Source organism: Podarcis bocagei (genome assembly GCF_964188305.1).
Source record: "Podarcis bocagei genome assembly, chromosome: 9".
Lineage (NCBI taxonomy): Eukaryota > Metazoa > Chordata > Lepidosauria > Squamata > Lacertidae > Podarcis > Podarcis bocagei.
The window spans coordinates 3835383-3861561 of record NC_138134.1 but is presented as its reverse complement, the minus strand read 5'-3'; the positions used below and the strand labels follow the sequence as shown (position 1 = coordinate 3861561).

The 26179-nt window shown below is 41.6% G+C and overlaps 1 protein-coding gene across 4 annotated transcripts in view; it reads left to right on the top strand.

Annotated features, from left to right (window-relative positions):
- The window catches only part of SLC2A9 (solute carrier family 2 member 9), a gene marked incomplete at its 3' end in the record, with an annotated part of 83517 nt that overhangs the window by 50165 nt on the left and 7173 nt on the right, over window positions 1-26179 (top strand). For all 4 annotated transcript variants that reach the window (XM_081207698.1, XM_081207696.1, XM_081207697.1 and 1 more), the window contains 5 exons: window positions 5378-5510; window positions 6691-6878; window positions 9624-9734; window positions 12767-12868; window positions 15583-15658. In XM_081207698.1, coding sequence (XP_081063824.1) covers window positions 5378-5510; window positions 6691-6878; window positions 9624-9734; window positions 12767-12868; window positions 15583-15658 — 610 coding nt within the window. The remainder of the gene's footprint in view (window positions 1-5377; window positions 5511-6690; window positions 6879-9623; window positions 9735-12766; window positions 12869-15582; window positions 15659-26179) is intronic.

The window sequence follows — 26179 nt, the reverse complement described above, 5'->3', positions numbered from 1 at the left end:
CAGAGAGAGAGAGAGAGAGATGCAAAAGCTCGCAATGCTTTGTGAGAGATCATTATGTAAACGCCTTCATTTTGAAATAAGTCACTAAAATAAACATTTTGCGGGCTCTTGGAGGGCAGCTGCTGGCAATGTGCATTCGCTTATTCCCACCTCCAAGTACAGTCATATCTCTTCTTGCGAATGCTTTATGTTGCATTTTTTCAGGTTTAAAATGTGGCAAACCCAGAAGTGTTTACTTCCGGGTTTCGCCGCATGTGCAGAAGCGTTCTGTGCAGTTCACGCATGCGCAGAAGAGCTCTATCACGCCTCGCACATGCACAGAAGCGCCGCTCCACTCTGGTTACGGACTTTTTGGGGTGCGAACCACACCCTAGAACGGATCGTGTCTGCAACCAGAGGTACCACTGTATAAGTGAATAATAGTAAATTATTATTATTATTATTATTATTATTATTAATTATTATTATTATTTATTTTATACCCCACCCATCTGTTTCCCCAGCCACTCTGGGCGGCTCCCATTTAAGTGTTAAAACAATACAGCATTAAATATTAAAAACTTTCCTAAACAGGGCTGCCTTCAGATGTCTTTTAAAAATAAGATAGCTGCTTATTTCTTTGACACCTGATGGGAGGGTGTTCCACAGGGCGGGCGCCACCACCAAGAAGGCCCTCTGCCTGGTTCCCTGTAACTTCACTTCTCGCAATGAGGGAACCGCCAGAAGGCCCTCGGAACTGGACCTCAGTGTCCATATAGGAGAAACTAAAGAGGTTTAACCTGGAAACATCATGGAGATGGGGGAGAAAGCTGCTCCTTGTGGCCCCAGCCATTGCCTGTAGACCCACCTATTCATGTGGTCAGCCCACCCTCAGCCCTGTTTTTTATGTGTATTGTGCATGCATATGGCAGAATGGGGAGAACCAGCATATATATGGTCCGCACAGGTAGATTTCTTGTCCTGCATCAACCTTTCCAACCTGCTGTCCTCCACATTGTACCACAGCTGCTGTCAACATGGCCAATGGTCAGAGATGATGGGATTTGTGCCCTCTGAATGTTGTGGACTGCCAGGGTAGGGAAGGCTGTCATACGCTATATGTCTGTCATAGCAGACCTTGAACCTTGACCTTTCCTTTCCTTTCCTTTTAGTAGTGCATAACTGGGATACTATTAAGTATGAACTTTGGAGTCACAAATTTCAACACATGAGTTCAGGTTGATCAGTGTCATCTAAGTCTTACCAAGTTGGGTTTTTTTTAACATACACAGTTTTGAATATTTTGCTAAGAAAATGAATAGTGGGTCTTGATTTCAAATGAGAAAGTTTTATTTTATAAAAATAAAATGAGACTATTTTATTTCAGACACTGGCGAATCATCGTTTTTAGTGTTTTACATTCAGCTGCCACTTTATGCCTTTGCAAAGGATGAAATTATGCTAATTGAATCGCATGAATTTGTCCGATTGTTGAATCTGTCACACATGAGTAATACTGCTTAGATAAAGAAATAAAAGAATGCTGAAATTATAGCATATTTCTAATTTGTGTCTCAGATGTATTAAACTGGTAGAAGTATTTGAGTATTTTTAAAAAGTGATATAGAATACCTGTCAGAAGGGGGGGGGGACAAATAAAAGAATGGGAGAAGGACCGTTCCTCCTGCATTTTAATAGTAAGTAAAACTACTGCTACAAAATCAAAGTAAGCTATCCAAATAAGCTATAGAGTACTTTATTTATTAGGGTAATACTATCAAATTAACAGGATTTTTTTGTTTTCAAGAAAATAGGCCCTTGTGTACTTGATTAGAAAGAGAAGTCTGTATCATATTTTTAAAAATCATTGGGTTGAAAGAAAAAAAATGCATCTTCAATATGCAAACCAGCTGTGAATCAGGGGCGGAGCTTTATGCTCCGGCACCGGGGGCAGAGAGCAGGCGGGGGCGGGCTGGCGCATGTTCTGGGGGCAGGGTGCCCAGCGCGGGGGGGGGCAGCTGCGATGGAACCCCACCGGGATCGCACTGCCGGGGGCAGGGTGCTCCCCCCGCCCCCCTCGTCCTCCAACAGTGCTGTGAATTCACTCATTTATATGTAAGTTCTATTAACATTTATTGGACAGAGAAGTGTGGGCAATATACCAGTCCTTGAAGTCAGATACATGAATTTACTAACACGGTTACTAAGAGAGCATTGTGGCTGTTGATAGAGCAACCCTCTATCAATTTGCCTAATCTGTTTTAAAACCGTTTAGTTGCCTCTATTACCACATTGTGGCAGTTGACCCAGTAAGTTGTTTGAAGGTAATCTTTCCCTGAACCTTCCTTGCCACTAAGTTTGATTGGTTCTACTATTGTAAAAGTGGGAGAAAAAAGAATATCTCTCTGCTCCCCCTAGTCCACTCTTAATTTATAGAATTAATATCCGCTTTATTGCCCCACGCCCCGTAAAGCAAATCCCAAACAATTTCCGCTTTCCTTCTGCTCCAGCCCTCGACTATGTTGGTGAGCTTTTTATATATTTTCTCCAACTCCTATCTTTTTCAAATGTGGGGATGTAAAATGCAGTCTGAAAAGCCACTGATAACCAGAGTGACCCGACAGTTGAAGCCCTGTTTGGGAGGTATCCAGATTGTTTGCAGGTGCAAGGACACAAAGTTCTGTTGGTTAGCGCTAATACACCAGCAGCAACCCTTCTTGGAGTTCAGCGATCGTGCTGCTTCCCGTGCATCAGCACAGCATCCCTAGAGTGGACATAAAAGGGGATGTCTGGACCAGCCAGTTGGAACTTCTTGTTTCTCCTAGGCTGGGACAGGCTTCCTCTGCATGTGACTAGAGGTGGACGTGACCTCACCTGCCCAGGTAACAAAAGAGCAGGACTGGTCAGCCATATCTCTCTTTCTCTCTGACCACATTCATCTAAGAAGCAACATCTGCTTAGCCTAAGATGCTCTCTTGGCTTGCAGAGAGGACAAAGGGGCTGTCTCCTTATGGGATATTACTTTTCTAACTTAAGTCTGCCTTCTGGAATCCAATTGTGAACAGAATGTGAGTGAGTAAACTCTTTTTATACTTTTATAGAAGACTGTGTTGTGTCTATCTTTTTATGAGGGACTAAATGGGGAATTACCAAAAGGAAAACTCATTTGAGAGGCTTTAGCGAGCCTGAGCAAACGCATCCGCTGTGCAAGTTTAAAAAGGGGAAATGTTACTCTACTAAATTGTGGAACTTGTTAACACAAGTTGGAAAGGATATAATCAAACAATATGTCCTCTCCTGCATCCCTGAACATTCCCACAGTTTTTAACTATGATTTTGTGTGATGTGTGATTCTGCTTGTGAGGTAGTGTATTGCGTGCGTGTGGCCCATTATTTCTTCTGGGGCCCTCCCCCCCACCACCTGCAAGAGAGGAAACAGATTTGCACATGACACAAAATGCATGCAGCTCAAAGTTTTATGCAAATTTGTATGCTCTTTTGAGAGAAGGGAGGAGGACCCAATCCACACCTGTGTCCTGGGCCCAGGAAATCCTGTTGACATTCTTGGTTCAGATATTGCAATGTACTCTCTGCGCAGCTGCCCTTGGAAAGTGTGTGGAAGCTGCAGTTGGGCAGGTATATAAATAGCCCTTCACGTAGGCTTTGTTCGCTAAGATAAACCTCCAGGCATTCAGACACAGAAGGTTATGTAAACGGAAAGGGTGCTGTGGCTATTGCTGTGTTGCAAAGCGTTAAAGCAGATGGGGCTGGGCTAGTAATATTAGCAAGGCTGGATCGGTGCAAAGTTCTAGTGCTCACCTCCAGCAAAGAGCGGCTCTCCCAATTTTATTCTGATCCATTTGCTTCCAGTCACAGTTCTAGGGGCTCCGTGACAGGGCATCAGCCTTGCATCCAAAAGTTTAATCCCTGGCATTTTCCGTACCGGAATGGGGGAGACCCCTGTCTGAAGCCCCAGAGACCCTCTGCCAGGCAGCGTAGACCAGTGGTGTCCAAACTTTTTCAAAGAGGGCCAGATTTGATGAAGTGAAGGGCCGTGGGAGCTGACCAAAGGGCCAACCTTTTTTTAGGATTTAGGGTTAGAGTTGTTGAGGTTTTGGGGGGATTTTACCCCAGGAAATAAACTGCTACAGGGGCTGGATTAAACTGACCAGTGGGCCGGATTAGGCCCCCGAAACGGACTTTGGCCATGCCTGACGTAGACAGCATTGAGCAAAATGGATGCCCTGGTCTGACTCGGTGTAAGGCAGTTTCCTATGTGTGCAGGCTCTCCTATCTTGGGGAAAGTAGCCTTCCATGCCTGTACACTTTTAGGACTGGTGAATAGGGTTGCCACCCAACCCTAGCAAAGTGAAATTGTCCTTTTTTTAAAAGAAAAGAAAAGAAAAGTGTCCCCTGTCCTGTTCGGACTTCAAACATGACACATCTTCTCACGTATTCAGTCTCCTCCTCCTCCTCCTCCTCCAAACTGCATATCCAGAGAGTGGATCCAGTGGGAGGAGGAGAGTGAGAGCCTGAGTGGGGCAGAGGAGGAGCACTGAGATTAAGAGTTATCATGGGGTGCGAGCAGAGGGTGGGGTAGGGTGGGGCTGGGAGGAGGATTTTGAGAGAAAGTTTTTGCATGGGCAGAGGGAGGGTCACAGGGAGTGAAAGGGGGCGTTGCTGTGCACTGGTCTGCTATGGTGGAAGTTTTGCATGGGCAGAGGGGCAGCGGGTGGGTCAGAGAGCGGGAAAGAGAGTTTTTGCATGGGCACACGGGAAGGAATGGATCAGAGACAGAGATGGGGGGGGTGCGGTCTGTCCTGGTCTGTCCATTCAGTGGAGAGTAGGGGTGGGATTTTTCTTACAGTTGTAAATCATAGTGCTTTTGTTGTTTTTATTCATTGAATAAACCCATGTAAACCCCGAGTAGCTTTGTCATGGATTGCTTTGAAGTCATGCCTGCAGCAGGGAATGTGATTTTTAGCTCCCTGATTCCCCCCTCAACCTGTCCCATATTTTGCCTGACCAAAGGTGGCAACCCTACTGATGGCGTCACATCAGTGGTCGCATCCAGAGCAGCTGTTTTAGTTGTGGTGTCACTTCTTTGGAATTCCCTCTCAGAGGAAACACCACCAGAGCCTGGCCTTATAAATAAGTGCCTTGATACGAGATAGGCAGTTGGTCTCTGTGTGCTTCATTCTGACTGCCAGGGGCTTTCCAAGTCATCAAGCAGATATTCCTAGCCAAGGAGAAAAAGAGATGCAGGGATTGAATTTAGGAGCGTCTGCTGCTGGATTATGAATGTTCCCTATGTTTCTGTTTATTTCTTCATTACATTTGGATCAATATTTTCTTCCAGCATTACCTTTACATTTTGTTTTGTGTTTGTTTCTCGCAGGAATCCATGTGGCCCTATTTATTTGGGATGATAATTGCCCCATCACTTATCCAAATGGCAGTCCTGCCTTTTCTTCCGGAAAGTCCTCGCTTTTTGCTGCTTGAAAGACACGACACAAAAGCAGCAGAAAAAGGTGCTGTGCTTTTGTTTTTCATCATTTGTCTGTTTGCCTCGAAAGACAGGAATTCCCCTGAAAGTGCAAATATCCTTTCGTTTTGCAGTCTACTTTCTTTAACTCCAAGAGTCCTACAAAAATTGCATAATATCAAAACATTCGAGGCAGTCGCAATCTGCTTTTCCACCATTCAACTCTGTTTCATGCAAAGTATCTGCCTCTTACAACTAGGGTTTTCTTGGTGGTGGCCCCGCCATATGGAATGCCTTGCTATGTGTGGTGTGCCAGGCCTCATCCCTAGGATGTTTTCAGGTGACCAGTTGACAGGACTGCTCAAAAAGGCCTTCTTCAACTTACTATTAGCTTTGCTGGTTTGGTTTAATTTTTATGATGGAGTTTAACTTGAGGATTGCTTTATGTTTTTAAATACTGTTTTCTATTGTGATATTGCAGGGATGCAGGTGGCACTGTGGGTTAAACCACAGAGCCTAGGACTTGCCGATCAGAAGGTTGGTGGTTCGAATCCCCGCCACGGGGTGAGCTCCTGTTGTTCGGTCCCAGCTCCTGCCAACCTAGCAGTTTGAAAGCACATCAAAGTGCAAGTAGATAAATAGGTACCGCTCCGGCGGGAAGGTAAACGGCGTTTCCATGCGCTGCTCTGGTTCGCCAGAAGTGGCTTAGTCATGCTGGACACATGACCTGGAAGCTGCACGCCGGCTCCCTCGGCCAATAAAGCGAGATGAGTGCCGCAACCCCAGAGTCGGTCACGACTGGACCTAATGATCAGGGGTCCCTTTACCTTTATCTTTACCTTTATTGTGACATTAGTACCTAAATAGGTAATGGCTATGCCTACAGGTTCGCATTCTCCAAATCTACCGAGTAATAATCCTAGCATGTATTTGTAGGTGTGTGTTGTTTTTTAACTTATTTGTATCCAGAAGCTGAATCAATACCATATTCAGCACTACATCTGTGTTCCCATGGACCTCAAGTGTACACAAAGTCTAGGAGATGAACCAAATTCATATGAAGTGCCTGGTATAATTTACATGGAGGCAGATCTATACAACCATTTTTTAAGCCAGAAAAAATGAAATGTTTGATGCAAATTAACTCTTTGATCCATTGTGTCTGCTTGGTCTGAACACAACCACAATTTGCATTCTAAACAAACATGTGACTTGTGGGTTTACAGCATTTCAGACCTTTCTTGGCAAATCTGATGTGTCGTATGAAGTAGAAGACGTTTTGGAAGAGAGTCGCGTGCAGAGAAACATGCAGATAGCATCCATCTTTCAGCTTTTGTGTGACAGCAGTAAGCGATGGCAGATCCTCACTGTAATTGTAACCATGGCCTGCTACCAACTCTGTGGTCTTAATGCTGTAAGTGAGATGACGGCAAATAATGTGTAAAAGATACATTTCTATGTTTTGCTCCAATGTTTCAAGATCTTTCTAGAATATTTCTAGAATGTTTTGGCGACGGCCTCAAATCTCTGAATGGAAGGGTGTTTAGAAAGGCAAAAGGGTTTGTCCTATCATAGGATCATAGAATTGTAGAGTTGGAAGGGACCATTCAGTCCAACCCCTCCAATGCCTCTTTCAGACCAAAGCCCCCTTCCCCTGAAAGCCTGGGCTCAGCCTGGGAGGGCCTTTAATCCAGCACCATCAGTCCCCTGCCAGCCCCCCCCCCCCCGTGGATCAGAGGGTAGAGCAAAACCGGTGATAAACACCATTGCATCTATTAGTTTTGTTAGTGAAGCATTGCTACTTAGCACTGCTACCAAAAATAATCAGCGTTTTTATTGATACACAATGTTTAATTCAGCAAGTAGCACTGGGCAACTTTACACCTGTGAGCATGATGGGATTTTTACTCACTCCTTTTCTCCTGCAGCTCCCAATCCTCTGGATAATTCCTCTTATCCTTCTAGCAGATCTTTGAGGCTGCAGGGGGAGGGGTGGAAGGATAAGTCCCATTTGCCAAAGCAGGTATCTGTTGCACAAGTGCGATGCCATGTAGCCCCTTATCTTCATGCTATGAACTTTGAAGAAAGATGCAGCAACATAAGGCAAAATGTGATGCATCGATTCTTCAAAACACATTCCTACGTTTCCTAGTATTGGGGGGATAGATCTCATAGTTACTGAACCAATGCCATTGTCTTCAGCTCAGTAATAATGTTTGTAGGTAAGTAGGGGTGTGTTTTGTTTTGTTGTGTTGTGTTGTGTTTTGTTTGTTTTGTTTGTATGTGGCTGAGTGTGAGAGAGATGCATTAATTCATTTTTCCTGTTACAATATTTAATCTTTGTTCTTTTTCACTGGTTATGCCTTAGTCTCTGACCCATTAAACTTCCTGAAGGGCAAATTCAAGCCCAAGTCAGATCACTAAGTTAATAAGCTGATTTCAGTCTTATTCTGCCAGCAATTCCAGAACAGCTGTTGGCTGGCCAGTCTCCCTCCTTTCAGCCACTGTGAGAACAGGATGCTGGAGCAGATGGTCTATTGGCCTGATCCAGGAGGTTCTTCTTATGTTCTTAGATGCAGTAGATGCCTTCTTTTCATCATAACTACCAAGCCAAGGCAGCCCCAATATATTGCATTTGCCCAGTCCATGTTGCTCAGTTGAAATGGGACCACCATGCTTCACTTTGAAATGCATGGAAAACATTCTTTCACAGAGACTGACATCTGTGGAGGAAATCAAACACCCCAAATGAATTCTGTTGCTCTCTAAATAAGCTGCCTGGGATGATGGCATGACCACATCTCATTAAGGGATAACTTGAAAATTACTCTGTGTCAGATGATGGGTGTAATATCTTTTTTAAAAGGAAAACCTTTTGCACCTTCCAAAGCAATTTGTAACGATTTTTTGCAGTATCTTTCTAAGAGTTAATTAGATGTTACTGAGAAATTCTTTGCTGTCTGCTGTGAATAAGATGAAAATCGCACTTCATCATACCTTCAATAAACCTGCAAAAGACATCCCACAAAAAGTATAGCTTTCTACTAACTGCAGGATTTCAGTACTAATGACAGGCTTGTTCTGTTCCTTGTTGTGGATACTTTACTGAGAAAAGATATGGAATTATCTTGTCATCTATTCGGTTTACAGCTCTTCTTATAATTATACTTACAAGAAATAGAAAAGTGCCATGTGCAGTGAAATAACCAAGGCAGGGTTCCCCCCCCCCAGTCCTGCACTTGCAGTACTGGAAATAGAATGGGAACATCTGGGATTATGGCAAGATTTCTTCATGGAGAAGGGGGGGGGGGAATCTAGAAATGAAGTGGTATTGATTCCCTCTAAGAGTTACTCAGGTTTAAAGACTCAGTAGAACTGGTGTGTTCCATGTGGGGTTCTGCACTCTTGAAAAAGCTGTGAGGGAGCATCCCGGTGAGGGTGGAGAGTTGCAAAAAGAACTGAACATAAATGGTTAGGTAACTGGGAGAGGTTAGTTTTTTGAAAATTTGTGGGCTAGGTTGGAAGAGGGTGATAAATCATTGGTTTAGGGTTAGGGAGGAGCTTTGAGAGTGTTAAGCAGCACAAACAATAACACTTTCCTGTTGTTTGCATATATCTTTTCCCAGATTTAGCCATTTGCTTATTTCCTGAGCTCCCAACTGGGGTAAACTGAAAAATAATATATCAGCATACTATTTCTTCTTCTTTAAATTTACAGTCAAGGGACTTTCCAGACGATCACTTTAGAGAGCAAATGTTGCTGCTCCTACATTGTGTGAAATTCAGATTTCTTTCCTCAGAAAAGCACTTTTCTTTTTTGTGGGGTGGAAGGCTGCCATAATGTTTTCCATTGTTGCAATGGTATACCCTGCTCATTGTATTTATATAACACCACAATGTTCAACAAAATCTCAACATATTATAATCAGTCGCATGTTTCTAATTTGGTTTATTAAAGTGTTCCAGCACAATTGGAGCATAGGGTTGTGCTGTTAACGTCCGGTTGGATGTCACTGGGCAAGATGCGCAACACAGTAATTTGCATCCTTTGGCCAGTCCATCATTACTGAGGCATTAAATGTATGTAGTCTTACATTTTAATTAGATTCTAAAAACCGTTTTGAAATCAAATAACTGAAAAAATGGTTTCTTGTTACAGATTTGGTTCTACACAAATGACATTTTCAAGGGAGCTGGACTGAGTTCAGAAATAATCCCATATGTTACTTTAAGCACAGGAGGGATTGAGATTTTGGCTGCCATTTTCTCCGTAAGTACTGTGTCTTCTGCGCCCTGTAGAATCCTTTTAGCTCCCTCCTCTTTCGATTTGATGTGACATTTTCAGGTAAAAAGCAGACAGAAGGGCTATGTTTTATAAACTTTATTCAACTTTACTCAATATTTTAAGAGATTGGGATGCAGGAAATTTCAAGTCTTCAGTCATTATGAGTTCTCAATAAATTAGATTAATCTAGTTTATTGCTGTATTAGTTTTTCATTTATTTAAATAGCACCATTAATGTGTGTATCTCATAGAATCACAAAACTGCAGAGTTGGAATGAGTCCTGGGGGTCATCTCATCAGTGCTGTGAACCTTACTATCTAAAATCCAGTACAGGGAAGAAGAGTAGGGGGGTGGTAAACAGTGAATAAATATGTTATAGTTTGAATTGCAAGTTTAGTTCTTGGTCTTTGCACTTAGTTCTTTTCCTTGGTATTGAATTTAGGCCAATGTTTATTTTAGCCTATGTTACCACAAAAGGAGAAAGAGGGGGGAAGGAGGAGGGAGGGAGGGAGAGAGAGAGAGAGAGAGAGAGAGAGAGAGAGAGAGAGAGAGAGAGAGAGAGAGATATTGTTTTCTGTGATACAAAAGGCCTCATGTTAGAAAATGACCACGGCCATTGAGAACTAGTTACTTTTAAAATGTAGGGACCATATACAATTAAAAGGATGCACAGTCCAGACCCATTTACTTATTTAAAAAGCATGTGAATAACTTTCCCGCACTGAAATCAGTGACATTCACAGTTCCAATCCTGAAAACGGTGGGACTTGCTTGTAAGAAAGCCTGCCTGAGACTATGCTACATGAGTGATGGAATTTGGCTGGTTCATGTCATATATTTAAAAGTGAACATTTACTGGAACAAATTTATACTTTATATGAAAGAAAATTGTAGGCATTTGAAAACGTTTGTAGGCCTGAATTGAAATGTTTTGTAATGTAAACATAAGGAACTGATTTACCGATAATAAGGTGAAAAAATATAATTTGACAAAGGGTAAATAAGTAATTATAGAAATGCAAAGAATATAGAAAGGTATGTGGAAGTCAGAAAGAGGGAGGGAAGGAGGTCGTTGCTCTTACAGAGTAATATATTAAGTCATAGAATTATGCAACAAATGTGAATATGATTTAAGTGGAAAACGCAATTAAAATTATTTAAAAATAAATAAATAAAAGTGTACATGTAATATACAAATATGTCACAATCAAAATTGCCACACAGCTGGCTTTCTTCCTGAGGATGAAAGATGTTGTGGGGACTTCTGTCTGTTCCCTCACTGGGGAACAGATCAAGGGAGCAATTTTGAGCAGACAAACGGCTGGCAGGGAAAAGGCGAAGCAGCCCCCGTCCTGGTCCACCGCTCTCTGCTTACCTTGGGTACTTTTAATTCATTCATTTGGGGGGGGAGAGAATTATGCAACTACAATTATGCAAAATAAAAAAAATTCCTTCCAGTAGCACCTTAAAGACCAACTAAGTTAGTTCTTGGTATGAGCTTTCGTGTGCATGCACACTTCTTCAGATACAATTATGCAACTAAATGAAATGTGAGCCTCATTCATCTGTCGGGGTGCATAGGATTGCAGCCTCCAAGTGGGGGGGGGGAGATCCAAGAACGACATATTCTATGTTCGTATATCACCTTGATGAATTTATTCAAATGGGCTGCTCAGTGATTACCCAAGTCCTAAGTTTGCTTGCTTTTGCACTTCATTTGACTAGACCTGCTTAGGAACAGCCTTGATAAATATAATTCATATTCATTGCTGTCAATAAATTGTAAGATCAGTGCAGCTGAGCAAAGCTGGGCAAAGCAAACACTGAAGTCGATGCCATTGATTGTGTTGACATTTTTTAGTCCTTTCCATGCAGAAAATTCTGCTGCTTTGTTGTCTCTGATATTATATACAGTTCCGACAGAAGGCAAGTTCCCATAGCAGCAAAGCTAAAAATGGAATGTGAGGTCATGAGCATCGGAGCAAGAAGGAATGAAAAAGCTGCACCATTTAATTCAACTTTTAATTAATTAATGCTTGAACACATGCTTAATAGGAGGGGTGTGCTGCAGGGACCACTAAAAGTGGAGTTGCAACCAACTTACCATGGAGCCAAAAATGCAATGTGGTTTTCTGTGTATGTGATGTGCAGGCATGTGTGAATTGACCCCCTGGCAGAGGCTCCGATGCCCGTAATTGCTGACACTCTTCCTAATACTCTCTTATGCTTTCATGACACTTCTCTAAATGCATGGTTAAATTAAATGTTTCTAATATAAAACATGCAGATAAAACAAAAAAACTGTGTGCCTAATGGCCAAAGTTATAGAAAGTGGGTCCTCATTGCTCCATGTGTGTAGAGCCTCTGAAAATTCACTCTGACAAACAGTGGTGAGCACCATTTAGAATATTAATACTGTTGTTAGTGTGACTTAATGGTATATTAATTTGGTTGCAAATGGTGGGCACAAACCATTATTCCACTTCAGTGCAGCTTATGCAGCAGACCAGATCTAATCATACATTTTATATATAGAAAGTTAAAACACTTGGAATATGAAAAAAGTTATCTATGTTCCAGTTTGGAGAGTTTTTGTTTGTGTTGTAAAAAGTACAGTGGTACCTCTGGTTATGTACTTAATTCGTTCCGGAGGTCTGTTCTTAACCTGAAACTGTTTTTAACCTGAAGCACCCCTTTAGCTAATGGGGCCTCCCGCTGCTGCTGCACGATTTCTGTTCTCATCCTGAAGCAAAGTTCTTAACCCGAGATACTATTTCTGGGTTAGCGGAGTCTGTAACCAGAAGCATATGTAACCTGAAGCGTATGTAACTCGAGGTACCACTGTATAGCATTGTGATCCAAGTGACTAATCCTAGCGTCTTTAGGATTCCCTGAGAGACATGGATCCCCATTGCCCTTAGATTGATCCGTGAGGAGTTACAAGAGTTGACCACGTAAATCCAGGATGCCTCTGGTTTTGTTAGAAAATAAGACACTGTTTCTTTTTCTTCCTCAGGGCCTAGTGATAGAACGACTCGGACGCAGACCTCTTCTGATTGGGGGGTTTGGCTTGATGGTCCTCTTCTTTGTAATGCTCACTGTGTGTATGACTTTACAGGTATGTAAACCTGCCCTGCTCAGCTTAAATATCGGGCCATTCTCGTTGCTCTTTCTTGTACACAGTGTGTGATCTTTAATGTGCAACTTTGACATTGAAGTCATGTGTGGGTTAACTGTGAATCTATTACACTGTCAGTTATTTTTGTCCTTTTAAAATTATGTTTAGCCAAGAGAAAACCAAAAGCTTCACAACTGAAATTGTTCTTGCAGGTTTCAAGATGAGACAGTTTAGGGATTAAGTGATTTAACAATAAAGTCTTTCATTCACTACCCATTTGTGTAAGAGAAAAACGAGGGGCTATAACCTTTTCCCTCTTAATCATTTGTATAAAAGGAAACTAGAGTTATATAATACTATTTTAAACTAACCTTGGTTCTCCAAACTCTGGTTTGTTTGAACTAGGATTAGTAAAAACTATCTGAGATCAAACGTATTCTCCCTCTCCTCCTTTATTCTGGCTTGCATTATGTGTGAGCATTGCTGTTAACCCTGATTGAAGAGATTGCAGAACTCCAATTCACTTTGAATTGTGAGGTTAATGTTGGTAATGCATGATTCCCAACACAACCATGGTCCCTAAACCATGGTTCAGCATTCATTCTTCAGCAGCCCTAATTCTGTGTTTTAAATGTGTGTATCTGAAACATTATATCACTCCTAGATATCCTGTTGCTTTTTGGCAATTTCATTTTAAATATTTTGATTCAAAAATGTGAAGATGTGTTATTTGCTGTAAATGTCAGGAGCCTGACATTATTAACATTTACTTTCCAAGTGGCTATTTTTTAAATGGTCAAAAGAAGGTTCTGAAGGAGGTCACAGAACTAAGTAGAAGTCATTTTAATCCCTGATTTGTTTCTCTCCTGTTGCATCGATTATTGTACAGCTTCTTTTGCTCCAGAGGGCATCTCTCAAACTGATGAAAGCTATAATTCTGACAGGTTAAAACAGCAGGCTTTGGGTGAACTTTCAGTACATTGTATTTCTCCAGGCAAAGTCATGATCTCCATTCCTCACACAAAGGTTAACACATATTTCCCAGGAAAGAGTTGCTTCAAGTAGTGTGCAAACATGAACATATCTACATTTTCAGCCAGAGCATGGATGTAGTAAGTTGCCTTGTACCGAGTCCACCCAGATAAGCCTCCCAGAGAGGCTACTTCCAGGCCACCCTTTTGAGGTAGAGATGCTGAGGATTTAAGATGGGATCTTGTAAATGCACATTATGTGTTTTATGACTGAGTTGCAGCTCTTCCCCACGTGTGGCTTAACACCTTCGTCATCAGACTCACTATTCAGTACAGATCAGCTGCCGTTCTGTTTCATTTAGATACAGATATATTAAAAATAGAAGCAGATAGGCCAAGCTGAAATGTCTTTCTTGGACAGGGTTGTATTTCAGCAAAGACAGAAGATCAAGGGGGTCAGAGGCAGAAGACAGGGTGAATGGCAGACATGGGGTCATGTATCAAATTAGGCAGGTGCCACAGGCAAAAACTCAGGTGGCGCTGTGGGTTAAACCATAGAGCCTAGGACTTGCAGATCAGAAGGTTGGCGGTTCGAATCCCCATGACGGGGTGAGCTCCCGTTGCTCGGTCCCTGCTCCTGCCAACCTAGCAGTTCGAAAGGACATCAAAGTGCAAGTAAATAACTAGATACCACTCCGGCGGGAAGGTAAACTGCGTTTCCGTGCGCGGCTCTGGTTTGCCAGAAGCAGCTTAGTTATGCTGGCCACATGACCCGGAAGCTGTCTGCGGACAAACGCCAGCCCCCTTGTCCAATAAAGCGAGATGAGCGCCACAACCCCAGAATTGGCCACAACTGGACCTAATGGTCAGGGGTCCCTTTACCTTTACCTTTACCTTTACCTTTACCGGCAAAAACTATAGTCAAAGACAGGCTGGCGATCAGCACTAGATTGGGGAGGGAGGTGAGGCGAGGTCATCCATATGGTTCTCAGTCCATTGAGTTGCTGAAGAACCCAACCTGGAATTAGACCCAAGCAGACTGCTCTTGGTTCCTCAGGTCATGGCTGGAGTGAAGAGCCATATTTCCAGCTTTGGCCACTGTATGGGTTGTGCTGCAGCACAGCAGAGATTGGGAGACTCATTCCCACCACTTGAGATGCCAGAATCTCTACTTTGAGACTTAGAACGATCCATGCAGTCTTTCCATTTTTTCTGCTTTTTGTTACTGAAGTAAGCGGTCAAGTGGAAAGAGTTCTTGAACCCAATGATATATACTGGGTTTATTTGTAGCAGTGCATGCCTTTCTGACATGATAGGAACGTATTAGTTTGTGAATGCCGTTTTGAGTAGTTATTCGCTGGCACAGAAACAATAAACCTCCTATCACCACACTTTAGGGTCTGTGTTACTTTGCAAATCAAGGAGTTCATCTTTTTATTATTATATATTATAAATATTATATATTTATTTATACCCCATCTTTCCCCCCCCCAACAGGAATCAAATACAAACATAGAGAAATAGATAATAAAAATACCAATGAACACAAGACACATATATAAAATCTGTTTAAAACATACCAGTATATTATTACTATATGTTTAGTAATCTTTTTCTATAGATCTTTCATTTCTGTGTGCATGACTACAGAATCCAAGAGTACAGAAAACCTGTATGATTGTTTGCACTTATTATAATCAGTACTTCGCACATTAGTAATACCTCTCCCATGTATTTTTTCAGGATCAAGCAGTCTGGCTTCGATACCTCAGTATAGTCTGCATTCTGGCAATAATTGCATCATTTTGTATTGGACCAGGTAACATTTTTTTTTCAAATGCAATTAAGTGAACTATCAGCCACTCATGCTGAAGTCTGTTGTATTAGGGGCAGTATATTTCCTGTTTTAGCCTGTGAATGTCCATCAGGGTGCGAGTGGTGAAACAGATGAGAATTCAGTGTTTATAATGACAATATGAAGTATGGTGTATTGTAGATACGTTCATCTACCTAGGTTAGCACTGGAAGGCACCATTGATCTAACTCTGTGGGTTCTTCCCTCTCTTAGCTGTAAGCTTACAATGGGTTGTATCCAATTCCTCTTCTCTACAGCCCACTGCATGCCATCAAAATGTGCTCCGGAGGGCTGGGAGACCTTCTGGAACAGATTTTGGGGCAGGAGGGGAGAGGAGAGGAAGACGAAATCCTGTTGCATGAGCGGAACTCTGCTCACAGAGTGTTAGATAAAATCTAATGTTCCTAAACCCAATGTTCTACTTATAGACATACTTGAGTACCCTCCTGTAATTTACATGTACTTCATGGAATAATCCACAAGACATCAGTGATGAATTTTAATCTGATATAAATTGGGGCTGGACAGAAAGAAGGTAGCTCTACTGGTGGATCGCTAGATGAATTGCCCCAGATTGACAAAGGTTTTGGACTCCCAGTTTAGCAATGGAAATTTCATTTAGCAATCAACAACATGCTTGTTTAGGTGGATTCATACTCCACCATTTCAGCCTAAGCGCAATGCTTTAGGGAACTTACCACATGTTAAAAGCAACTAAATGGCTATATGTAGTTTCTAAATTAGGATGTTAGAGAGTCTTTGACCTCAGGTGTAGATCTGTATCTATAAGTTCCTCATGGGGGGCAGTAGGGCTCCTCCCCCCAAACCATCAATTTGCATCTAGCTTCACCCCCAAATACCGCCCTGCCTGAAACTCTGGGGAACCACTGCCAGTCATTGTAGAGATTACCAAGCCTGATGAACCAATGATCTGACTTGGTATAAGGCAGCTTCATATCTTCCAAGTGATTATTTTGCACCCAGCTCTGGTTGTAGTTCTGGTAAAAGCAGCAATGCCTGGAGTCTGTCTGGTCCCTTGAGGTAGTTATGTTTTTATGCATTTAGGTAGTTGAAGTTTATATGGGTAGGAACTGGACCGTTAACAACCTTAGGCCTGAGGTGCAAAAAGTATGCATGTTAATGTTAGCTTACACTTTTCTAATAGAACCTGCAGAAATACCATACATTTGACACTGCAGTTTAATCCCTTACTGAAAGTTATTTTATCATTTAATGCCAGCTACAGTTTAGAACTTTCATAGTTTTAAAAAGCAAATACACAGTTTTCTCTCTTTTGTTCCAAATGGTAGTCTATTTTGGTGCACAGCTTTTCTCCCATTACGACTCTGTCAGTCATAACTTCCTAATGTGTTTTGCACTCACATTGAAGCAATCTGAGCAGAGATATATCAGAGTGAAAACTTTGCTATTTTTCTTGCTTGACTAGCTATCGCTAAGGAAAATACATAGTTATATGGCTTTAAAAGTGATTTAGACAGCAATAAGGCTATCAAGCACTGATAATCATGGTGGCAATGTTCTACTTCTACAGTTAAAGACAATATTTATTTATTTATTTATTTACGTACGCACGCAGGTACTTACTTATTTATATGCCACTTAATTACTGGAAATTATAAATGGGGAGAGTGCTGTTGCACTCAGGTCTTGCTTCCTATAGGGCAGCAGTGGAGGGCCAGATTTGATGAACTGAACATGCGTGCGGGCCGATCCAACTTGTTTTTTTACAATTTTTCCCGAAATGGACTTTGGACATGCCTGCTATAGGGGCATCTGGCTGGCAAATTTGGGAACAAGAATATGGAGAACATGGGCTTTTGGCCTGACACGGGTGGCGCTGTGGGTTAAACCACTGAGTCTCTTGGGATTGCTGATCAGAAGGTTGGTGGTTCAAATCCCCGCGATGGGGTGAGCTCCCGTTGCTCGGTCCCAGCTCCTGCCAACCTAGCAGTTCGGAAGCACGTCAAAGTGCTTCCTCTGGCGGGAAGGTAAACAGCGTTTCCTTGCGCTGCTCTGGTTCGCCAGAAGCGGCTTAGTCATGCTGGCCACATGACCCGGAAGCTGTACACCGGCTCCCTCGGCCAATAAAGCGAGATGAGCGCCGCAACCCCAAACTCGGCCACAACTGGACCTAATGGTCAGGGGTCCCTTTACCTGGCAGGGTTCTTATGCAGTGATTAGGAAGCAGTTCATAACAACATCTATGATATATGAGACAAGCTGCTCTCTTCTTTTTTGATACATCAATAATGGTTGTTTTCACTGTCACCTGTGAGCTTACCATTATGCAGATCAATAATTATTATCATCATCTATTATTATCATTTAATGATTATTATTATTATTTATTTTGTATCGCTTCCTTCATCTGAAGATCTTAGGGCAGTTCACAGCATAAAAATACAAAATAAAAACACAAAATGCATAATAAAAACAAGAACAGAAAACAAACCCATAATTCCCCCCTCCCACAAACACATTTGAAAGGACATAGAATGTTAATCAGCGACAGGCCTGGTTGAAGAGGAATGTTTTCTTCTTGCCTAAAGATATGTAATGAAGGCACCAGGCAAGCTTCCCTGGGGAGGGCATTCCACACACAGGGAGCCACCACAGAAAAGGCAGGTTCTCTGAGACTTCCGGTCGGTGCCAGCGCTTAATGGCGGTCCTACCTCCGAGCTCCGGAGAAGGACTGCTTCGCAAGTTCGGGTCTTACCCGCTACGGCAAGCGGGGGACCCCTAAAATCCCAGGCGCTGAAGCCTGAGAACAAGGAGACTCGGTGGGCACCTTCGCGCCCCCCGGTACCGTGAAAGAGCCTTTTTAAAGGCTACGGATCGACATCGGGAGTGAGCGCGGTGCTGAGAGTCGCTACCCAGCCTGCGAAGTGAAGCCGCGTCGCCATAAGCGGAGAGCGCCGATTCCTTCCTGAAAAGAAATTCGGACTGATTCCCCGTGAGTAAGAACTGAAAAATAACTGGGACTTTTCTTAATTTTAAAAATTGGGCTAAAAACGGGGGAGATTTAAACAAAGGAAGTCTGCCTCCCCCCGACCGCATGAAAGTGAAAGCAACGGAGCTCTAAACCTGCATCCGTTTAAATTCGTCCTTTGATCAGCTAAACCGGACATTTAAACCTTTGATCTCCCCTCTAGCAAGCAGGGCAGAGGGGAGGCGAATTTGACCATTAACTGCATGACTTATTTGAAGGAAAAAACCTCTGCTATCTCATCTACTTGAAAGTCTGAAACGGTCTGCCTTCTTAGTACATTGAGCTGACTTTTCCCTGTGAAGTGACATCTTGATACAAAGTTTCCACAGTGCCTGACTTTTGTACATTTTAAGAAGAAACAGTATAAACAGTATACTGGGCAACTGTGGCAATTGGAAGCTATAAGACTTTAGTAACATTGATTTTGACTGAGTTAATCTCCTTTCTTTCTACATCTTGGATGGTCTCCTTTGTTCATGTATTTTGAAATTTCCTTCTATGGCCATTTTGATTTGCTCCCTCTAGAGGATAAAGTGAAGTCCAGCACGGCCTAAGACAGGGGAATTTTCCAAGGGAGAATAAATCCCGTGGGAATTGACCTTGACATGAGTGGGCCACAAGAAGAGATAACTACAAGAGCCAAGACCAAGCAACAACAACAGCAACAGCTGCAGCTGCAACAAGCAAAGAGAAGAGGTTCGATCTTAGGCGCAACAGCCGGACTAGCTGGAACAACAGGACAGGACAAAGGAGCAGCCGTTTCTATGGAAGCTGTGACAGAAGCTTTGCTTAAGATAAACCAGACTCTGGAGTCTTTGACAAAACAGACTTCAGAGAACACACAAAAATTAACAGAAATATCAACAAGATTAAACCAGAATACAGAATCTATAAATAAATTGGTCGAGGAAAATGCTACCACGCGTCAAATTGCCGAAGAGGCCAAAGCCACAGCTGGAGAGACGCAGGAGAAATTAGAGCCACTTGCCAAGAAGGTCTATGAGCATGATGCAACCTTGGCCTTGTGGGAGTTACAGAGGAAAGAGAGAAACTTAAAATTAAGACTGATTCCGGAGAATGAAAGTGACAACCTTGTGGAATATTTGACACGGGAGTTTGCGGATTGCTGGGACCTGGAGGAAGACGATTTCAAAATCACAACTGCCTTTAGACTCGGCAAAAAGCAAGATAGAAAGACACCAAGAGATTGTTTGATCACACTCAGATCTAAGGAGGAAAGAGATAAAATTTTAGGACTACACTTTGGAAAAGCCCTCCAAATTGGAAATTCAGCAGTACAGATCTTTAAAGACATACCAAAATATATCTTGGACTTAAGAAACTTCTACAAGGATTTGGTGCTTTTGTTAAAGAAAAATCAGATCCGCTTCAGGTGGGAATTCCCACAAGGACTGTCATTCGACTACAAGGCAAAGAAAGTGAAAATAAAGACAATTCAAGATAAAGACAAATTTCTGGCAAGATATCAGGAGGACCTACAGAAGGGGACTGTGGACGTACTTGCAGAACAGAGGAGAGCACTGGATATCCTGAATCTCTCGTTTGGACAAAAACCACCACCGTCAGAAGAAGAGCAACAACTTGGAGCTGTTGGAGGAGCCTTAAGAAAATAACAAGATGGCTCTGCAATTCCTTAGTTGGAATTGTAATGGACTGAATGGGCCTTTGAAGAGAAGACAAGTATTTCATATTTTGAACAGAGAACAATTGGATTTGATATGTTTACAAGAAACTTACATAACTAGAGCCCACAGGAGATTACTCACAAATAAAAGGTTAGGACAAGAATTTGTCTCATCAGACAAAGTTAAGAAGAGGGGAGTGGTAATATATGTGAAGGAGAAATGGGCTCCAAAAATGATATTTAAAGATGAACAAGGGAGATATCTGGCTGTGGAGATACAAGTACAAGGAGAAAAACTTTTAGTTGTTGGAATTTATGCACCAAATGAAGGCAAATCTGACTTCTTTAAGGGACTTCATGAAACTTTGACGGACTATCTGGATTATAATATGATATTCATGGGAGACATGAATGGCGTGGTCTCCACTAATATGGACAAGGCACAAAGACTAACAGTCACTAAAGAAGGGAGACTCCCCAAGACTTTTTTCGAAATGACAGAAAATATGGACTTGATAGACATTTGGAGAACAAGGAACCCTCTGGAGAGAGAGGGAACCTTCTTCTCCCAAGCAATGATGACCTGGACCAGAATTGACCAAATCTGGGTTACTAGTGGATTGGCTCCAAAGATTAAGAAGGTGGAAATCTGCCCAAAAACTTGCTCCGACCATAACGCCGTGAAGATGGAGATGAAACTCACAATAACCGGTCAATTTAGATGGAGAATGAATGACACCCTCTTTCGAGATAAGGAGATTCTCACGAAGGCCCAAAAGACTTTAAAAGACTATTTTGAAATAAATTTGAGGACTGACGTGGAGAAAAGAGTGATCTGGGACGCAAGTAAAGCTGTTATGAGAGGATTTTTGATTCAGCAAAATTCAATAAAGAGGAAAAAACAAAATGAGAAAAAAGAGAAGATCTTGGAAATGATAAAGGAAGGAGAGAGGAAACTAAGAACAAAACCAAAGTCTCAGGACATTTTAAGAGAGATTAAGTTATATCAAACTCAATATATGGAATTGATGAACCAAGAGATTGAATGGAAGATAAAGCAAATGAAACAAAAGACTTTTGAATCAGCAAATAAATGCGGTAAACTTTTGGCATGGCAATTGAAGAAAAGGCAGAAACTAAATACAGTTACAAGCCTAGAGGTTGATGGAAAGAGTATATCTAAACCTAATGAAATTAGAAATTGCTTTCTAAGTTATTTCAAAAAACTTTACACCCAAGGCCCGCAAAATGAAGAAGATATAGACAAATTCCTTGGAAGATATGGATTACAAAATATCTCTCAGCAAAGTAAGATGGACTTGAATCAGAGAATCTCAGAACAAGAGATAGAGGCTGCCATTCAGAATATGCAATTGGGCAAATCTCCGGGACCAGATGGACTGACTTCTAGATACTACAAATCGTTGAAGGAATGGTTGATTCAACCATTAAGAGAAGTTTGTAATGAGATCCTTGAAGGAAAAAGGGCACCTGAATCGTGGAAAGAGGCATATATCTCACTCATACCAAAGTCAGAGACTGAAAAGACCCAACTCAAGAACTACCGCCCGATATCACTCCTTAATGTGGATTACAAAATTTTTGCAGACATTTTGGCAAAAAGATTTAAAAGAGTTTTGATGGAGAAGATTCATAAAGACCAAGCAGGCTTTCTCCCTAAAAGACACCTAGCGGACAATGTAAGGAATGTAATAGACATTTTGGAAAAGCTGGAGGTGAATATAAACACTAAAGCAGTATTGATCTTTGTGGACGCGGAGAAAGCCTTTGATAATATCTCTTGGAGTTTTATGAGGAAGAATCTTCATGGGATGGGGGTAGGCCAGGGTTTTGAGAATGGTATGGCTGCAATATATTCCGAACAAAAAGCTAAGCTGATTGTAAATAATGTTGTGACTGAGGAACTTAAGATAGAAAAAGGAACTCGGCAGGGGTGCCCAATTTCCCCATTACTTTTCATTTCGGTTCTGGAGGTGTTGCTGAATATGATAAGAAATGACCAGCAGGTCAAAGGTGTGCAGGTCGGAGCTAAACACTACAAGTTAAGAGCGTATGCAGATGACCTAGTATTGACTTTGCAAGAGCCAAACACTAGTACGAAAAGGGTTTTAGAAATAATTCAACAATTTGGCCAGGTGGCTGGATTTAAGTTGAATAAGCAAAAAACTAAAGTCTTAGGGAAAAACCTAACAGACATGGAAAAGGAGAAATTTCAGGAGGAAACAGGTTTGACAGTGGTTAAGAAAGTCAAATACCTAGGGGTTTATTTAACACCTAAGAATGTTAATTTGTATAAGGACAATTATGAAAAATGTTGGTCAGAGATTAAAAAAGATCTAGAAATATGGTCAAACCTGAAATTGTCAATGTTAGGCCGAATTGCAGTAATTAAAATGAATGTATTGCCTAGAATGTTATTTTTGTTTCAGACCTTGCAGATTCTTGATAAGATGGAATGTTTTAAGAGGTGGCACAAAGACATTTCGAAATTTGTCTGGCAGGGCAAAAAGCCCCGAATTAAATTCAAAATACTGACTGACGCTAAAGAAAGAGGGGGTTTTGCCCTGCCGGACCTAAAATTGTACTATGAGGCAGCAGCGTTTTGCTGGCTGAAAGAATGGATGCTCCTCGAGAATACAGACATCTTGGATCTGGAAGGCTTCAATAATGCTTTTGGTTGGCATGCATATCTTTGGTATGACAAGGTTAACAGTACCTTTAAAAATCACATTGTTAGAAAAGCATTATTTAATGTCTGGATAAGATACAAAGACTTATTGGAAAATAAAACCCCTAGATGGGTGTCACCAGTGGAGGCTAAAGCAGTGAAGAAACTCAATATGGAGGTCGGATGGCCGAAGTATTGGGAAATTTTAGAACAGGATGGAGACAAGGTTAAACTACAAAGTCAGGAGAAATTGAAGCACAAAGTAGAAAATTGGTTTCAATATCGCCAAATAATGGAAATTTTTAAACAGGATAGGAAAATCGGTTTCCAAGTGGAGAAATCAAAACTAGAGACCGAATTGCTAGAACCCAATACTAAGAATTTATCTAGAATGTATAACTTGCTGTTGAAATGGAACACACAGGATGAAACAGTTAAATCTGCTATGATTAAGTGGGCGCAGGATGTTGGACACAACATCATGTCAGATGACTGGGAATGGTTATGGAACACCGGTATCAAATTTACGGCATGTAATGCCTTAAAGGAAAACATTATGAAAATGGTATACAGGTGGTACATGACCCCAGTCAAGCTGGCAAAAATCTATCATTTGCCCGATAATAAATGTTGGAAATGTAAAGAGACTGAAGGTACTTTTTACCACCTTTGGTGGACATGCCCGAAGATAAAGGCCTTCTGGGAAATGATCTATAATGAAATGAAAAAGGTACTTAAATGTACATTTTCTAAAAAACCAGAGGCCTTTCTCTTGGGCATTGTCGGCCAATTGGTGACAAAGAAAGATAGAAATTTCTTTATGTATGCCACAACAGCAGCAAGAATACTCATCGCAAAGTATTGGAAGACACAAGATTTACCTACTTTGGAAGAATGGCAGATGAAAGTGATGGACTATATGACACTGGCTGAGATGACAGGCAGAATCCGTGACGAACGTAAAGAGATGGTGGAAGAAGAATGGAAAAAATTTAAGAGCTATCTTAAGGACTACTATAAACTCAACGAATGTTAAAATGTTGTGGTTGCTAGAAGTAACAGGGTACAGGGATACAAGGTTAGATAATAAAGGAGGACTAAGATGACAGAGATTAGAAAGTAACAACTGGGAGTTGCTAGTTCAAATATGGACACTGGGATGCAGAGAGGGGGGGTATGGGGAAGTCCAAGAAAAGAGGTTTATGAAAATATCTTTGAAAGTATTTTGTATGTTTGTTTTGTTTTGTGTTTGTTTGTTCTTTTTAAAAAATGCTGTAAAACCAATAAAAATTTATTAAAAAAAAAAAAGAAAAGGCAGGTTCTCTTGTTGCCTCTCATGGAGGAGGCACAGAAAGAAGGGCCTCAGATGATGTATGAACCAATCTTTGACTACAGTGGTGCCTCGCAAGATGAAATTAATTCGTTCTGCGAGTTTTTCCGTCTTGCAAATTTTTCGTCTTGCGAAGCACAGTATTAACGGTTTTAAGAAAAAGGAAGCAAACTTGCAAGACGTTTTCGTCTTGCGAAGCAAGCCCATAGGGAAATTCGTCTTGCGAAGCAACACAAAAAACCAAAAACTCTTTCGTCTTGCGAGGTACCACTGTATATGAATGTGCAGATTTCAGATATTGATATTTATAAATCTGTTGCTGTGACGTGGTTTGCATGACATGCTAACCAAACTTTGGCCTAGCAAGACCACATGAACCTGGGAGCTCCCAAAAAGGAACTTGTAGCTGTTTTGCTGCTTCCTGATGTTTTACTCATAGTGTGAAATCCAACTGAGGCTCGCAGTGAAGCTGTCTCTTCTCTAACCACGAGCCACGGTGTGTTGTGCAAACCAGCTCAGTGACTAAATATACAACTTCATGTTATCTTAAAATAAATTTACCCAGCAGCTAACAGCAAATGAAATGGTGCACATTTTATCTTCTGTGTGCATTTGTCTTTTTAATGCTTTGAATTTTAGGCTTAAAATTAAAATCAGATATTTTTATGACAGCTGCAGCCTAATTGACGTGATTGTCTTTCCTTGAAGCCTCGGTTTCTGTTCCTCTTTCCATTGTGCTCAACTTTATACTGAAAAAGACAATGTGATTGAAGTGAATCACTCTGATAATTACGTTTGCTGCATTAACTTTGTGAACTCATCTTGAAGCCATCTTGCTATAAGACTCCTACAAGAGAGCTTTCCGCTGTACTTTCCAACGATTGGAACAAAATTAAAGAAAGAAAGAAGTGTTTTAGCTTTTAAAAATGTGTCTGCACAAACCTCTTGATCTAATGATCATATGTGGCTCATTTTGAGTGGGAGACCGCATAATTTAGAAGAATGGTGAATCAGTATCACCCACCCTAATAATCGACACTGTGGAGACTGCAGTTATTGCAATTGGAACTTATAATATGTAATCATTGAAAAGTGTGTGTGTGTGTGTGTGTGTGTGTGTGTGTGTGTGTGTTTCAAGCTAGTAGGTGGTAGGAATGAAACAAAGGAAGAGAAAACCTAATGAAGGTCACTGATACACATGTGAGAAGGAAGCTCAGCCTTTGGTTAGATAGGGGGGGAAGCATTTTGACATATTCCTGTATATGATGTATAGTAAGATTCTCCATTTACCTTGGCAAAATGGCACTAAGTGAAGCTGAACCAAAAGCTCTCCAGGCAGAACTTTCAGCTCAAAATTTGAAGTGGGGGGAGGGGAGGAAAAAGAGGGGACTTTGAATTTGGGGTTGAAATATTTCATTGCATTCCTTACGATTCCTTACTTTTGCACCTGGCAGCAGCAACAGTTCCTCTTTTTAAACTTACTTAAGCTCCTGGTTGTAGGGGCAGCAGATCTCTTTGCCCCACTCAATGGCCAGCTGAATGCTCCTGAAATCAGAGAACTACATCATGAAATAGCATCGTTCTGTGAAGCATTCAGGGGGAGGAGCCCCCTCATTGCAGTCTCCATTTTCCCTGTAAAAGCCTCCTCCGAATGACCCCCTGACAAGCAGCTGCTGCAAACAGCAGCAACAAATTGTTAAGGGGGTGGGGAGAGAATGAGAGATGGAACCACTGCTGCTGTAGCCTGTGAAGGCAGTGAAAGGACTCTACGACTTTCCCTGCTATCCTCCCAAAAAATGGACAAATGAGGT